The sequence below is a fragment of the Ylistrum balloti genome, unplaced genomic scaffold (assembly GCF_031769215.1).
Source record: "Ylistrum balloti isolate Yb309-2 unplaced genomic scaffold, AGI_CSIRO_Ybal_v1 Utg370214, whole genome shotgun sequence".
Classification (NCBI taxonomy): Eukaryota; Metazoa; Mollusca; class Bivalvia; order Pectinida; family Pectinidae; genus Ylistrum; species Ylistrum balloti.
The window spans coordinates 1,160,265-1,177,923 of record NW_026782182.1 but is presented as its reverse complement, the minus strand read 5'-3'; the positions used below and the strand labels follow the sequence as shown (position 1 = coordinate 1,177,923).

The window sequence follows — 17,659 nt, the reverse complement described above, 5'->3', positions numbered from 1 at the left end:
TCTGATCAACAAGTCGGCAAACCTTGGTATCAGTATGAAACCCAAATCATTGGTATCCTTGACAACACAGCTTTTGCTGGGGCAACATTTTGAATGAGACAGGTTGCTGCTTGCAATTTGTCCAGCAGGTTTTCAATGACGACATTTTGTAGGTTATATAAGATTGTCTTTCTTCAGGTTCCTGATAAACTCACATATATGGTAAACATATAATACCAGGCACTCCTCAGAAAAACGCCATACTGAGTATGATATATCACAGTTAGAGGTCAAAGGTCTATTGTTTCGTGTTTTCCTTTCTATAACAGCTGATGACGTGTGGTGTTATGGGAACTAGAGCGTGGTTTTTGAGCGGAGGAAGTCCCCATATGACTGACTCGGATGACTACATACATTTAAAGATCTTGTTGTGTCTCCGTATGTATTTCCAAACACAAATCGTCGGTCTGGAAAGCAATAAACACAAAATGTCAATCACATACCTCAAACACATCTCATCTGTCAACGTATCCTTTGTTACATCGAATACATCACCATCTATATCACGTAAACTATTTGACGTAAAACGTTATTGTTTAATCAAACGCACAGATCTGTATTATGATTATAGATTATTTCAAACATACTGTTCTGTAAAATCTGCAATTTTCAATGAAGGTTTATTTACGTTAATTTCGTGGGTACTCTTCTTCCACGAAATAGTGACTCTTTGAAAAACAATGTAAACTGAGCCCAGATGAAAATACATGATTTCACAGTACACATATATCTCACAAATATTTCTGGACAAAAAAAAGGGGAAATAAGTATCAGAACTGGCAGAACATTCTGTAAACAAAATTACTGAATCTCATTTTGTTCTAAAGCAGCTTTATTCCTGATACTTACGAGGTATATATCCTGTGTACTTGGGGATCATGCCATCGTTGAGATACAGACGCCTGTTAAAACTAGGAGGTGCACTCTTCAGAGTTTGGTGGGAAACCCTAAAACATTCAGAAATATGACTTTGTTAAGGAATAACTGGGCTTAAAGAACTGTTATAGTTCAGCAATGAATCATGAAATTACGATCAAAAATCTTGATTGGAAAAAACTCTGTCTTCAAGCCTATATATCTACATATTTCTCTCAAAATCATCGCATTAAAAACACATTTCCATGGAAATTTTCTCCTTTTAACATGAGATTTGATTTTTAGCACAGATCTTTATACATGTTATTATTACCAATGGTATGAAAAAAGTGAAATATGTTTTGAGAGAGATTACAGAAGCCTTACGTCGAGAGTGACTGAGGCAGTTTGCCTGTACTACGAGCTGCATTGGCAGCTGTCTCCTGTACAAACAGTTCAAGGCCCTTTTTAGTCGTCTGGTTATAACGACTGCCCAAACCCATTTCTGTTGCTTTTATTCTTGGGATGTAACCACGGTAACCAGGAATAGGGGGCTCTGTTAGTCCTCTCTTATCCTCTGAAACGTCAAGTTGGTAACAAAATAAACTTAATGCTAAACCTCAACATACATATAATGGGCTTATCCTGAGACAACAGGGACAAGTTATTTTGTCACAAACTTAAAGAAAGATAATTACAACAGTTAAGTTTTTTATTATCTCTGAAGCTGTTATCACCAATCAGAATATCTCATATAAGTTTTTGCTAAAAGTAATAAAAAAAAAACGTCTTTTTTTAAGATGAAATCAATGAATTATTATTTTTTTCTTTTACTACAAATTCATGTGTTTTACAATAAATAATTGAATGTTAACATTGCTGGATTACACATGCACTCACACGGTTAACTATCAAGATATAACTGTTTAGTTCTGAATCTGTTTGACACTAATAACTCTGAGTGACAGGTAATTTCAGACTTCAGACTTTCAGAATTTCAGAATATTTTCATGTTATTTTATTCATGAAGCAATGAATCTTGTTAAGACTATTAAATCAATTATCAGGCTAATCAGGAACATTTTTTTATTGTTATTTATAAAAAAAATCCTGTTTGTTTAATCAATTCTGTGCCAAAGATGTCAACATACTGATAAGCTAATCAGATATTACCGGGGGTAACTCAAAAAAATGTTTTCAAAAGTCCAGCTTGATATAGTAAACTGTGGCAAAATGAATAATATTTTAAACAGAAACTACCAAAGAACTTTTAATCAAATATGTTAAACGAACAACTAATATTAATTTGTGTATATATGTATCTGACTTGCTAACGACCTACCAACTAAGATTGTTTTTGTTGGATGCGTATCCCTGTACATGTTGAGTTTTTCCTTGACTTCAGGGTCGTGTGATATTGCAGTAAGCCTTGGATGGCCATTTATTTGCTGGCGAAGGTCTGCCTGTTTCTGGTCATAAGTGTTTCTATTTGTCAAATATTCATCTATGCAGTAATCGCAGTCCTCTTTGTATGTATTACCAAATTTAAATGGAATCCGAGGTATATATCCTGTAATGTTATGAAGACAATGAATTAGTAAAAGCCTTTTGAATAATATGTAGAATTAAAATTGAGTAAGGACTATTCCAATGAAATAGCTTTCCCAACAGGTATGAATTTTTGAGAAATGAAGAAATTTTGAAGGCAATTTCCAATAAACCATTAAATCACCAGTGGGCTGATAAACCTCTGTTGGTACCTGATATGAATATTTTATTGGAATAGCCCTACATGTTATTTTCATTGTACATATAATGTCATTAAAAATAATTATTCAGTTATAATCTATGTTAATGAACATCACATCATTATGTTTGTTATATTATAGATACAAAAAACAAAATTGAAGTATGATTTATGTCAAATTTTCTGATCTAAGAAGATGTCTTGTATGATTTTTATCATGTTGGACGACATCCCTTAATTCAGCAGTGAAGATATACATGATGTATATAAATATTACACTTGTGTAGCCAGGAACCACATATATATCATACCTGTGTAGCCAGGAACCAGATATATATCATACCTGTGTAGCCAGGAATCAGATATATATCATACCTGTGTAGCTAGGGACCAGATATATATCATACCTGTGTAGCCGGGAACCAGATATATATCATACCTGTGTAGCCAGGAACCAGATATATATCATACCTGTATATATATCCTGTGTAGCTCAGATATATATCATACCTGGGAACCAGATATATATCATACATATATATCCTGTGTAGCCAGGAACCAGATATATTTCATACCTGTGTAGCCAGGAATCAGATATATATCATACCTGTGTAGCTAGGGACCAGATATATATCATACCTGTGTAGCCAGGAACCAGATATATATCATACCTGTGTAGGCAAGAACAAGAAATATAGCATACCTGTGTAGCTGGGAACCAGATATATAACATACCTGTGTAGCCAGGAACCAGATATATATCATACCTGTGTAGGCAAGAACAAGATATATATACAGTATACCTGTGCAGCTAGGAACCAAATTTATAACATACCTGTGTAGCCAGGGACCAGATATATATCATACCTGTGTAGGCAAGGAACCAGATATATATCATACCTGTGTAGCAGGGAACCAGATATATATCATACCTGTGTAGCAGGGAACCAGATATACACGCATATCATACCTGTGTAGCCAGGGACCATGTTCTTGGTATATTTGTTGTCCCCGGTTGCGTCTGGAAGTTGTTTAGGAGGTGCAGGTATCGTTGCTGCAAGCACAGATGCAGGATGTCTGTGCTGGACTTCCTGTAATGGAAAGAATATTCTTGATTTACCTGTAGTGGTCAGTATATATACACAACATGTTTTTCAGGAATTTATTTCTTTGAAGTTAGATACTTTGAATTGGTGTTACTAGTAATGGTCTCTATACACAGTATTTAGTATCACTCAGAAATGGTTACCTCGGAGGAAACATTCATCATTGTAGAGAGTTTCAGTGGCTGTAAATTATGTGTCTTCATCATATGTATACATAGCATGTCATACAAGTACAGCTTGGTTACAAAATCATGTACACAGGCTGTATGTGATTGTATGTAAATTGTTACATGTTTGTTTCTAGGTATCATAATATGAAATGGCTTCTTAGTAGATCTACATGTATAAACAGCAGTGGACTTTTTTGTTTTTTTAATTTTGTTAGCCAGATTAACTTGAAGAGTAAATCCTTTGGTATTAGACATAAAATAAACATCAGACTTATTCACAATCAAATGACTTGATGACTGGTGACTAGGAACACAGTGGTAAGCTTTCAATATCTGTATGATGTTACATCCAGATTCAACCTAGTGCTAAGTATTTGTAACATTAGGAAACAGACCCATGTTGCCCTTGTGTTACTTGTCAATAATAACAATATTTGAAATATTGTTTAGCAAACAATGAAGTATTGAAGATTAAAGATAATGCTTTAATCCTATTAAGAATGAATGTGTAAAGGCACACAGTGTACCACAGGATGTAGTAATGTACAACATGTATAGATTGTTAACAGTCCTGAAATACAGTATCTGGGCCAATGTCGAACTTATCATCTTAACACATTACACTTGCCCAGCAACTGGTTACAGCAACTAAAGCCATTTGCATTTTTACTTCCCACAGTAATTTTGCACGGAGATTTACAAATTAGTTACACCTCTAATCATATTATTTCTGGGTTCACAAGTGTAATGATCTGTAATTTATGAAATAGCAGTACTGAAGTAAAATGTACAACAGGTATATTTATACCTAGATATTTGATGATATTAGGTATGTTGACATGTATACAAAGCATTTATCCAGAGAGTTTACATAAAATCATGTAATTCTGTAAATCTAAATGCATAGTTGGAAAATAAAAAGAGGTGGTGGAGTCCAACATCCTGTGAGTGGTACTAGTTGGTAGATGTATCGGTAGAACCAACGTCCTGTGAGTGGTACTAGTTGGTAGATGTATCGGTAGAACCAACGTCCTGTGAGTGGTACTAGTTGGTAGATGTATCGGTAGAAGAATCCTAGGTGGATCTGGAGGATTCTAGCAGAGCTCCATAGACAATAGTTAATAACAACTGAATAAAGGACGGAGCATCAACACCAAGGATTCTGTGATCGGTAGTTTTATTAGGTTGACATGTTTCGGCAAGCTAGACTAGCCCTCATCAGAACAACGGTAAACATAAACAGCATCGCTCTACCATTTTTGTATTTTATATAATCTATAGCTACCTTTGTTCCTTTGCTTTGTATAGTGTAACAAACTGTATTGTTATCATCACGTGATCAAGACAATGCGTAATTATGAGACAGCTGAACCGTAATTTTAAGCTTAGCTATGGCGATACTTGTACAATTATTCTTTATTTAGTTGTAAATGCATAGTTATATAATTATATTCATTATCAAAACAAATAATTCTCTTTTTGTTAGAATTATTTACTTGGACATACCTGTATTACAACACAGATGACATTATATATGAGAACTAATGTAAGTGTACTAATCAAGACTAGTAATATTTTTACTGTACAAAGTCTGGTAAGAATGACTTTTGCTTTAGTGCAATAAAAAAAATCTTAATAATGTAACTATAAGTCTGTTACTGTATTGATTATCAAAAAGTTTTAACTAAAACATAATTAAACTTGAAGTACATGTAGGATATCATAACACTTTGAGAAAATTAATACACCAGTGACTATGAAGGAAAAGAGCTTACAGGAAGGATCTTATCAGAGGATTATCTCCCCTGATGGTATTTTACACCTGTGATTAAACCTGTTGTGTTCTGTCATCATTGATGTTATTTATATGTAGGGTTGAGTAATCTGTTGAGAATTAAAGGCTTTTCAGTAAAATAATGTAGATTTAAATATCATCAGGTGAGACATTCAATGTTTGTGATCTTTTTTTCAAAAGCAGGTATCAAAACAAGAATACAACGCTAATAGGTATGAATGCTAAAAGTTGTGAGAAGTGGATTTTATAATCTTCTTGACAGTATTGATCTATTCAGAAGTTTGTTTAACAAAGAAAAAGTAGGATTTGTTACATTTAATAGTGTTAGATATGTATATATATTTGACAAGCAAGTTGGTTTGTGATTTAAGACAGCTTGTAACATGTTTTGGCTAGGTAATATATGGCATCACGATATCTGACGAGGTAGAATTAACCACAAGTGTTTCTTATATATTACATCATAATTTGGGTAGGAGAGGATGTGTGACATATAAAGGACTGCTTATTCAAATGATCATTATGTAATATTGGTATTACTAAAGCAAAGGAGCTTAAATGATGAATCAATCCCTGTTCAGGTAGACACCAAGGATTTGTTATAATTTTATATATTTTACATTTGTCATATTAAGGTATGTATTTCAAAAAGAAAAATTTCGAGAAAAAAGCCAATCCAATAACTGTATTACATGATTCTAGAAAATAGTCATTAATTGACTAAGCAACAATTTGACAAGTAATATGTAAACTGTAGTCAGAGGTGGACTTAGTCAGTATTACTCAGAGGACCATCATGGTGTGTAGTCCTGGAGATGGAGACAGTGAATCATCGTCACAATGGCTGTTCCATCCAAAGGACTGTACATTTGGTAGCAAAATAACCACAAAACAGCAAAAAGTGAAGAAAATAAATACATGAGTTAGGTTATTGATACCATACCATATTACATTAATGAACAATCCCTGCAGTGCCAGGTCATTTGTTACAACTACATATAAACACCAACACAATTAAACGCTAATATAATTTACATATAGACTATTAACTGTAGCTGGTAAAAAGAGACTCATATCTTCATGTCTATACGAGATAAACTAAAATAGACCCTTTGAATCCGGAGATTGATCCTTGCAGGAAAACCTTAATCAGTTAAAAGTCTAGTAGAGACAGAAATAGAGTCCCTAGGATTCCATGTAAGAAAATTGAGAACAGTAAAGAGTGGTGGTGGAGATACCAGTAGTGATAGGGTCCTGGGGATTTCTTTTAAGAACAACAGATTTTCTGTAAAATATAGACCATGTAGAGTAATGCACAGATTTAGCCAGTGTTTCATGTGTAAGATTTCCATTTCTCTATCAATCAGGAAACATTTAAAATGTTCAAGTGGATTTTGATAGATTTGAGCTCTATCCTATTTTACAAGGTAAGACTATGAACTCTAGCCTATTTGATCCTGTCATATCCCCACCATACTTGTGTATCTATACACAATGTGGACAATATTAATCCCATTGATTCTCAATCAAAGCTTAACAGGATCTATCGATCAGTAGAAAGTATTGGAGGTGTGTCGCAATTCACTGGGTTGTATGTACTATTGATGGTTCCCCATGACGGCTCAGTGGTCGGGATCCACATCAAACAGATCGGGAGACGCCGTATAAATATGCAGCGTTCTGAATTCAGCTACATACATATACATTTAAATAATTTTTTGATGGGTAAGAAATAAATATGTAATTTAATTGACTGGAAGCTGTAGCGTAACTATTTGGAAACGAAAGTTAATCACCTGGTCAGTTATGCTTCTTAAACCGAGTATTTATTCTATTATAAGCACAATGGAATTGCTTCTCTTACAAACAGTTGCCCTCCTTTCCAAAGTAACAGTCAAATCATTTCACAGTTAAAGTAACACTTAATATTATCATGTGTATAAGGATGACATAATAGGGATCTGCGGATACATTAATTAATTGTCTGGTAAGAATTGACCATATGCCAGTCATGGGACCAAGCTGTAGTTGGACTAAGCACTAAATTATATTGTTGCTTCGTCCAACAGATTCAAAACAGAACATAACAAAATATACATGTATAGGCGTATAGGCACTGTCTGTAACTAAGAGACCTGTGAGCCACTGCTAGAAGCCCTCACATTGGTTCAAGTAGAATCTAAAAAGGAAACTATCAATATTGATGTTAGCAGAAGTAGACAATTTAAGAGGTTATATACTGACATTGGATACCACCTTCTGTGACGTTATGCTGTAATCAGTAATGTATTTATACAATAGATATCAGATATGCTGTCTATGCTACAGGTACACAGCCAATTCATGTTTTATTTACACTTGTAGATCACCTGGCCATTAGTTAAACACTTCAGAATACCTTAAACATACACGTCCACGGCCAACACAACACTACGTCCATTCCGAGGCCCAATCAGGATATTTCTTCTCACCTTAATGGTTTACCCATCAAATGAAATTACCTGCTCCAAATCTAGTTCCATATTTTACTCATGCACTTGCATTTAATACTTTTAAACATTACTATTACCAGAAAATGGTGTGTAATATCAGTTATCTTTTAATTTAAAAAAGCAATTAAATGTTAAATTTACATTTCCTTTTTTCTTTTTGGTATATTGATTTCAAACATATTTTCAATTAGCACATGAATATGTACCAACTACCAAATTGATTACAAAACATCAGGGTGGTACCAATTGAAATAAATCGGTGATGGTAAAAGTAGGAAAATGCTATGGTCACCATTATGATCTCAATTGGCAATATCCCATTTGTTTATGTGACAGGTGGTTTGATGTGTTCAATACTTGTTAGGATTTCTGGCAGTTTTGTTGTTATATACCTTGTTCACATTTGAGAACAGGACACTACTTAAATGCTTGGTATTACCAAGATTTACATGGCTGGTATGGTTGCTGAAGTAGAAGATGCTTACCATTCCGGAACACCTGGTCTTATCATATTCTTGATCTTCATCAAGGGTCTCCATGTAAATTAGCCAATTCATTGTTTCTAATCAAGTGTGAACGTATTTGCAAATAAAGGGTTTTTCATTTAGAGAGCTTAAAATTGGGTTGTTGGATAGCGTCGTGGATTCAAACTGGCTTTTCACCAAGGCGACTATAAATTGGACTGGATTATCATTCAGCTTTCTAATCAGATGTAAAAATGTAATGGATCATTTGTGTGTCAATTACATAGGTGAGATAAAGCCTCTGTGGGTATAAAAATGGGTGGTATTAGTTGTATAAATAAATTTTAATAGATAAAATTACTACTGAATGTGGCCTGAAACTTCCACAATGGGTGATTTAGTGCCCCTGGGCCAGATTGTATACATCAATTGTATGCTCCTATAATTTCTCAATCTGAAAAGAGTTTTATTTAGCTGAAAACACCAATATATTATAAGAAAGCAATATTTTACTGTAAAAACATGTCTGTTTTCCATAGACAAACATGACCAACAAAGATTAGAGTTTCCGGTACGTCTCACTGGCGCGTTTAAATCTCATCAGAGTAGAATTAAAGGATTGTAATTATAGTTGACTTGAAACCTTCATTTATTCATCTGTCATGTATAGATCTAATAAGTAAAGTTTTCTCTACTGGTTTTGTTGTCTGAACAAATACACATTCTCACTTAGCTAAACAACACTGAGGTTTATAGCGCTCAGGTATCGATGATATTGATGCCAAAACTTGAGAAGGATTTAAATATGTATATAAGTATAACATATGAATATAAGTAAAGCAAATTGCAATTAATCTGTTAAGGTATTTTTGCAGTCATCTGAGTTAGCAAAGAGGTATTATATTACTTTCCAGGAATATAAGTATTCATACTCGGGCTTTATTATCATTTTAACACTAGTTCATGAAATTAAATTCATTATGATCATGTAATTTATATTATAAGATCTACATATGGTAAAATTTTATTTATTTTTTGTTTGTTTTTTTTTTTTTTTTTTTTGGGGGGGGGGGGGGGGGGGGGAAAGGGGGAGAGGGGGGAGTGTTTTGGGTTTTTTCTTAATTTTTTCTTAAAACTATTTTTTGTGTTTTTTCTTTTCTTTTTCTTGGAAATGTTTATACTGTGATTAAATTGTATGCCCTGTGGTTTTAGGTTGAACCCTTCAATCTGTAAATCTATAATGCTTGTATCTAGATATTCAATATGTTGATTGTATCAATCAACCACATTCATGTAGGGACAAGCTGGCTGCGTGTGTAATGATCTATAGTGATCATACGAGTAATTAGTTTTTATTGTATATATATACCTGGTATATATATGGCAAGTGTCTATTCATAGGCTACTGGTATACCATTGTATGATTATTATCACCTTGAACTATTAAAATACATTAAATAAAATGTGTGATATAGCAATGCCTGGTAACACTGTACACACTAGCCATATAAACTTGTATATCCAGTCAGATCATACAATTACCGTTTAGATATTCATATAATTATATATATCTGTCTAATAGTTTATATTGAAAATGGTGGACATCTTAGAGACAGCAGATACCTGTGTATCAGAATGTGATGATGTCATTAGCACTTAAAATATGACTTTGATATTCAAAGGTCATGTTTTAGAAAATAAGATTCAAAACAAGTTAAAAACCTGGTTTTTAGGAGGCATAGTATATCACAGTTAGCTTATACAACAAGCTTGATTGATCAACTGTTACTTAGTGATTGAACATGTAAGATACCCATTGGCTGATAAACCATTAATGGGTAGAACACATGAATGCAGTGTGTCACAGAGATATTTTTTCATAACATCATGGAAAGAGGGGATAGATACTTTAATTGGTAAGATTTTAAAATTAAAGCAGTCTAACAAATTGGCCATAAAATCCTGGTGTCTGATTAATGGTCCCTCCCTAACTGTAGTGTGGATTTCAATTCCCCTGTTGTTAGTCCAGTCATTGATTTCTATCACAGATTTACAATTGGATTGTGATTTAAACTTTAATTAAATGTTTATTTACTACTCAATTATCTTACATCTTTTTAAACTGTTTGATTGTTTTTATACAATCTTGAATATTTTAGAACAGATACATCCAATATCGATATACAGTATCTGTAGAATGTGAAACAATGGTGTTTTACAAGTTTAAAAAATGAAATGCGCAATAATTTCTAAAAGAATTTATAAACAAATAAATAAATAAAATCTACAATTTTAAGTGGTATTAGATTTGATAATAACATATGTATCAAATGGCACAAAGAATTGTATCATTAATTAAAATCAGTTTATATAATATGGATGTATTTTTAAAACATTATCTGCATTTTAAATATAGATTATCAAATTTTCCCCTTGTTTTTTATTTAAAGTAATAAAACATTCCACTTCCATATAAATGTAGCATTTCAAGGGTTTAAACTCCAGGTATCTGTAAATCAATCATTGATTCTGTTTTTAATGAGAATTTTTCGCCAACACAATAAACTCGCGTCATCAGTATTGATAATGTTGCCGGAAATGTTGTCGTGTCAGGTGTTATATATGTAATTTGCTGTGTGAGGACAGGGTAATTAGAAAATGGTCGGGTGTATAGGCTCTGTCCTTTTTACCCATACAATACCACCTGAATAATTAAGTTTTCTGAAGAGACACCTTTAGTATTGAATTACCATGGCGAGAACAAACTTGTCAAATACTTTCACAGTATGTATTTACAATAGGTTTACAGGTTAATCAAAATCAATAGGTTCTACAAAGCCCCTACTAGTGCTTCTGTCTGATTGACACACCAATAAAGAGTTATGGTGTAATGAATCTATTTAGAGATTTTTTAAATAAAACGTTCACAGCTAAAAATCAGCTGTTTTTCCTAGCTAAAACGTGTGCTCCTTGAGGAGTCTACATATCAATAAACTTTACTATTCTGTAAAAGTCTGAAGGGAAAAAAACAACTTTAAAATCTGTTTTTATATTAATACTGCTCCTGAATACAACAACTGCGGTTCAAAATTGTGATGACATTGAAAGATAAGTACATAATGTACTCTGTATTTAAGAGATATTTATATATACAGTATATAATAATCATAATTACCTATAATCTGTCACGTAGGAAAGACTGACAAGACGATTTGCCGAGGAAAGCTAAATGCTAGGATAAGGTTTAAGAATATGTCTCCTTATAACTACAGGTATATTTTAACTGCACAATTACTGATACCCTCTTAAATGAAATCTATGGCTAAAAGTGCATGTACTTTATAATTGTTCATGCTTTTGTAAAATCTTACATGTTCATAGGGCAAAAGTTTTGTGGTTTTTCCAAAATATAGTATTTTATGGACCTTTGATTTCGTGCATTGATAGAGCTCAATAGATTTACTTAAACTAATGATTCATAGGCATATAAATTTGTGGACTAAGAGTACCCACAAAAATACATGATTTCACAGTAACAAAACTTTTTATACAGTATATACAGAATGTTTATTTCAATCTGTCAATATAGAGTAGTACTTTATAATGTAAAACTTTAATGTTCTTCTTATTTAATGTCTTTATCATTTTAGAAATAACAATTATGAAAAGATTAATCTTAGCTGATATTGGTCACACAAATCATGTCAAACTTCTTTACTCTCAGATAACAAAGTCAACAACACACAGTGATACTGACTTGTGGCTCTAATGATTTATATCCAGTCCCCCCTTCCACCACCATATAGCACTACTTCAGCCCACTTACGTGTCAAGCTAATGCAGTGTTTGGTTTGATATTGACAAACTAAATTTCATATGAATGATCTGTGTATTTATATTTATGTGTCATTTACATTTAGGTGTCAGTCAGCGACTCAATTCACTGTAGGAATTGCAATAATTGAGACTGCTGATAGAGCTATAGTGCATGTACAGGTAAATTGCATTATACACAATTCATTGGCAACTGTCGTATACAAATATGTTAGGTTCTTGTACAGGTATGTGTATTTTATATCTTATTTACTAATCTAGGTATTCTTATTGAAAGAAGCCATTCTCTTATATAACAAAGTAGATGTTATCTATTGATAAGTTTAGTGATGGACTTAGAAGTACAATATACATAGCTGTCAGGTTACCAATGAGATTTACAACCAAATGAAAATCTGAATGTGTCACTCACCTGAGCCTCAATGTTCAGGTGGGACAGTTGGATGTGGGGAGATTTATAACAATGTGAGAATGTGTACAGGTGGAGGAGAGGTTGACAACCAGGAGGGAATGTCTACCTCCCAGTGTCTAGCTGTACAGGTGGAGGAGGGGTTGACAACCAGCTGGAAATGTCTACCTCCCAGTGTTTAGCTGTACAGGTGGAGGAGAGGTTGACAACCAGCTGGGAATGTCTACCTCCCAGTGTCTAGCTGTACAGGTGGTGGAGAGGTTGACAACCAGCTGGGAATGCCTACCTCCCAGTGTCTAGCTGTACAGGTGGAGGAGAGTTGACAACCAGCTTCGAATGTCTACCTCCCAGTGTCTAGCTGTACAGGTGGAAAAGGGTTAACAACCAGCTGGGAATGTCTACCTCCCAGTGTTTAGCTGTACAGGTGGAGGAGAGGTTGACAACCAGGAGGGAATGTCTACCTCCCAGTGTCTAGCTGTACAGGTGGAGGAGAGGTTGACAACCAGCTTGGAATGTCTACCTCCCAGTGTCTAGCTGTACAGTTGGAGAAGAGGTTGACACCAGGTCAGAATGTGTACATGCATGAGTTTAAATGAATATATGGGGGAAGGGGTAGACATCCTTGATGAACCAGGGGTGTAAGTTGGGTGAAGTTGTAACCTGTTAAGGCGATAATTTTATACTCAGGACAGAAGTTCAGGTGAAAATGTTTTATCAATATACAGACATGCGATCCGATCTGGTCTATCTACACAACTTTCATTCTATGTACTTACCCCTGCTAAGATGTGGGTGTCTGTTCCGTAGGTTTTACCGACCCTGTATTTTATTTGTGGACAATATCCCCTGTACCTAAAATACACAATATATAAAACATTAATGAAGGTACCTAAATAGGTACTTATAGTCTATGATCATGTATTATATACTATCCTTTATTTTTTTGTAAATTAATTTGGCAACACAATATTCTATCTTGTACATAAGATCATAATTATATAATCAAATTAAGGTTATTTGAATTGTTATTGAAACAAAGAAATACTGTTTGTCTGTAACGAACTGATCTTAATGAGAGAGAAAAAAAAGAAGAATTATGGCTTACTAAATATAGAAATGATATTAATGTGACTACATTATATTGAGTTGTAAATGTCCTATGTTTCATATCATTTTGATAGTGGCAGATGTTATCATAATCTTGTAATGTATATTTACAAGTAAATGTTTACATGTTTTCATTGTGTACAAAAGGATGTATATCAGCAATAATGACACACATTATAAATCCATGCATTATATTACTAATTGTTTGGATCTCGTCAATTGTTTGTATGTTCCATTAAAACGGATACCTTTAACAGGTAACTTATCATAGCTGGTAGCCGTTCTCCTGTCCGTCGTGAAAAACACGCAAGTGTTAGGTATAGGTGTGAAAAACTTGAGATGACTGGTCACTTACCCAGGTACGTGTGTCCCATCCCTCAGGGCAGCGAACGCCCGCCTCTGGTCCAGGGATGGTCCCCCTCCGCAAGCTACGGTTGTCATATTACTGCAGTGGCTGACACAGGTATCCCGAGTTCGATATCCTAGGTATACACGTAAATTACGATACTTGTTTGGATACGGCCCTTGGTCGTCTAGGGCGCCTCGAGTTGCTAAGGTGTTACACACTTCGCTGAGCAGCCAATGAAAGGTAGATTAAATGCCCAACTCGGCACTGGTATCACGATAGGGCACGCACCTGGCGTTTTTACCTGTTAGGAGCAGCACGCAACGTTACTGATAAACAACGGTAGCAGACCTCGCGCCTTCGAAATCTGTCGTTTTGGCTACTTTGTGTTACATTGATTAAAACTAAAATGTGGTTGGGGAATTGAGTGTCATTATTTAGATATGTAAGAATAAAGATGTACACTCAGGTGTGCTGCTCATTACCACGCCATTAACTACATTGTCGCATGTACCAGTAGGGGACACAGGAAGTTAAGCAATACACATGCGTAATTTTCTATTTACCTGTGACACAAAATCCAACATGGCTGTACAGTTTGACAGGTGAGAGGACAAGATACAAAGATGGGGAACACCACTGTCGTAGCCTCCAATGTGAAGGCACAAGGAGACAGCGATGTGAAGAAGCTTTACCAACTTGTCGACTTGAAGGGTGGGGGCGAGTTAGTCGAGCTTATGAAAAGGGCCAGATGGAGAAAAAATTACAAGGAAATTGACGAAAAAATACAGACGGACGTCAAAAAATTTCTCTATAATGATGGCGATGGAAAGAAAGTCCCGATCGTGGATCTCATTATGACAAGAAGTAAAGAGAGAAGTAGTAACAAGCCAAAGATTAATAAACAGAGACAGGAAAAAGACAAAGAGCTGGCATTGATTGATATGCGGTTTCCTGATGGCCAGGACAACTATCTCCAGAACAAACCAGGTAAACAGCTGCTGGACCAATGATCGTCTGTCTTACTGGTGACGGGACGATCTCTGTCGATCACAGACCAGTGAGATCATAAATAGGCCTACTTCAGAGAAGCATGCCATTATCCACTAGAATTAACATAAATAAGTTATCAATTATGTATTGGCATATGTATTCATGTAGGTATATGTAAATTGTTTTGTTTTTTAAAAAATCTTTTGTCTTCACTGAACGTAGACTATATAGGTCTCTGGGGATGATATTACAGTTTACAGTACTAGTGTAACCAGAGACCTGAATCTGAGTTGACATATCCATTGGTATTCTGTATTTATGTGTATATGTCCCAGATCAGAATTAACTTTAGTATGGTAAATCAAATACATTTTGACTGTGTTATTTAATATTCTTACAAAGTTTACTTTATATTTTTAATGATGTAAAAGGTTTCCTTAAACACAACTGCCATGCAAGTTATTGAAACGAACTTTCAGATTTGAGAGCAGGAGATGGGGTTCAAAGTGTATTTAACGTGAAAATATGTTTGAAATATTACACCCATAGTACTAGTAGTTTTCCAATGTATGAGTACATCATGTATTTAACAATATAAAAGTCTAAACCAATATGTTATTCACATTTGTTACATTATTTCAGCATGACCGACTTGCACTAGATATATGATTTATTCACTGTTGTATAATAATAATGAAAATGCTTTCAGACGGTACTGCACTACCAGGTATGTATCAAAACTGGCATTACACCTTTGCTTTTTCATGTGTTTGTACTGTTGCACCACTGTGAATGTGTATGGTACATATGTATTGTCGTTAACAGTGCAGTCTCATTGTTGTTGCTCTGATGAATATTTTATTTACGTCTTTGTGCTCTCATATGCACTGCTTACAGGCTTTGCCATACATCCACGCCTGCATTAAAATACTGTTTCAAACATGACTTAGTATACAGTTTTCTCTATGCTAAATCTTGCTAATTTCATTGTTGAAAGTAATTCATTTTCTTTCTTTAAAAATGTTAAATTATAGAAGTTCAGTTTAGATAATATAGTATAGACTTAACACATGTATGAAGAGCTTCCAACAATATACATATGTTTTCATCCAATCAAGACTTATACACCCACCTGTTGTTTTGGCTGCCCATTCCATTTGTCCCATCCTACATATTTATCTCTCCGTATTAATTCACCTGCCTGAAGGACTGGTGAACTGTGGTGCAGCATCTGTCATTCTCCAGGAATCCATCATCAGTCATTATCTTTTCCCTGTAAATAACTTCTGATTAACAAAGAAGATTATTACATTGGTTCAGAACCTGTAGAATGCTTAGAAATAGACTACCTATTTTCTTTAACTGAATCACTTTAAAGATGAGTCATTTTTTATGTAACTTTTGGGGTTAAATGTATGAAAACTTTGAACATCTTTTTTAGAGTAAACAAGATATATAGGGTTATCATAAAGTTTGGTTTTGCTTGTTTCATGTTCGGATGAAAGGCTACAAGGTTTGTTCATATAAATGGCCTTGAAACTCTCTCTAGGTCACAGGGGTTGAGTTAACAACAGTTAAACAACTTCTTCTCAAAAACCGAGAGGCCAAGCTGACATTGACCCAGTACCATATTCAAATGAATGACTGTAAACCTTTTCAAGGTACTAAAGGATCAAATGGGTTAAGATGTTAAAGCAACATCTTTTTAATAATCAAGTGACCCAGGTTCAGGTTATTTGGCCATTAGCATGCTGGAAAGAAGGGCTTCTACGTTAGCTGAAATAAATTACCTTTATACAAACACATTTCATGTCACAGATGTCAAATATAATTAGATGTCTTAAAAACCTCTTCTGAATTTTCAACAATAAGCTCCTGGTCATGATAAATAGGTACATATCATACTTGGAGAAAGTGCTTTAAAGTTTATTCAAATTAATGTCCTAGATTCACTTTCAAGGTCACAGGAGTTCATTTCGAAGAACTAAGGCTGTCGTGAGTAGGCCTTGTAACCTTATACTTGTGGCTATGCTTTGGAAATGAGTGCTCAAGTTTACAGAAATTGACATAATTGACAAAGCTCTTTTAAACTAAAGCACACACAGGGGAGCAACTCAGGCACATTTGACCTCTGTCAATTGTTTATGATAATCAAAAAATAACAATTTGTTGTGAATATTATTTATTTGTCTTCTTAATTCAGTTGTTGTTTAACAATTTTAAAGAGCAAACTACTTAAGATATTCAATTGTATTGAGATGAAGAGGGATATCAATACTTCTTTTGATCATTTCTGTAACAT

At 34.3% G+C, this 17,659-nt stretch overlaps 2 protein-coding genes across 2 annotated transcripts in view; one reads left to right on the top strand and one right to left on the bottom strand.

The window, feature by feature from the left end:
- Positions 1-267: 267 nt before the first annotated feature.
- LOC132551802 (protein FAM166B-like) lies at positions 268-14,503 on the bottom strand. The gene is made up of 7 exons (XM_060215946.1): positions 14,374-14,503; positions 13,688-13,763; positions 3,612-3,732; positions 2,237-2,464; positions 1,282-1,471; positions 889-986; positions 268-446 (listed from the first exon to the last, which is right to left on the bottom strand). Exons 1-7 carry the CDS (start codon positions 14,457-14,459, stop codon positions 334-336), a joined length of 912 nt encoding a protein of 303 aa, XP_060071929.1. The 5' UTR covers positions 14,460-14,503; the 3' UTR covers positions 268-333.
- Positions 14,504-16,056: 1,553 nt separating this feature from the next.
- LOC132551798 (transient receptor potential cation channel subfamily V member 6-like) overlaps positions 16,057-17,659 on the top strand; it is a 29,618-nt gene continuing 28,015 nt past the window's right edge. Inside the window, exon 1 of the mRNA XM_060215941.1 lies at positions 16,057-16,084. Within this exon, the coding sequence (XP_060071924.1) occupies positions 16,057-16,084 (28 nt within the window). The remainder of the gene's footprint in view (positions 16,085-17,659) is intronic.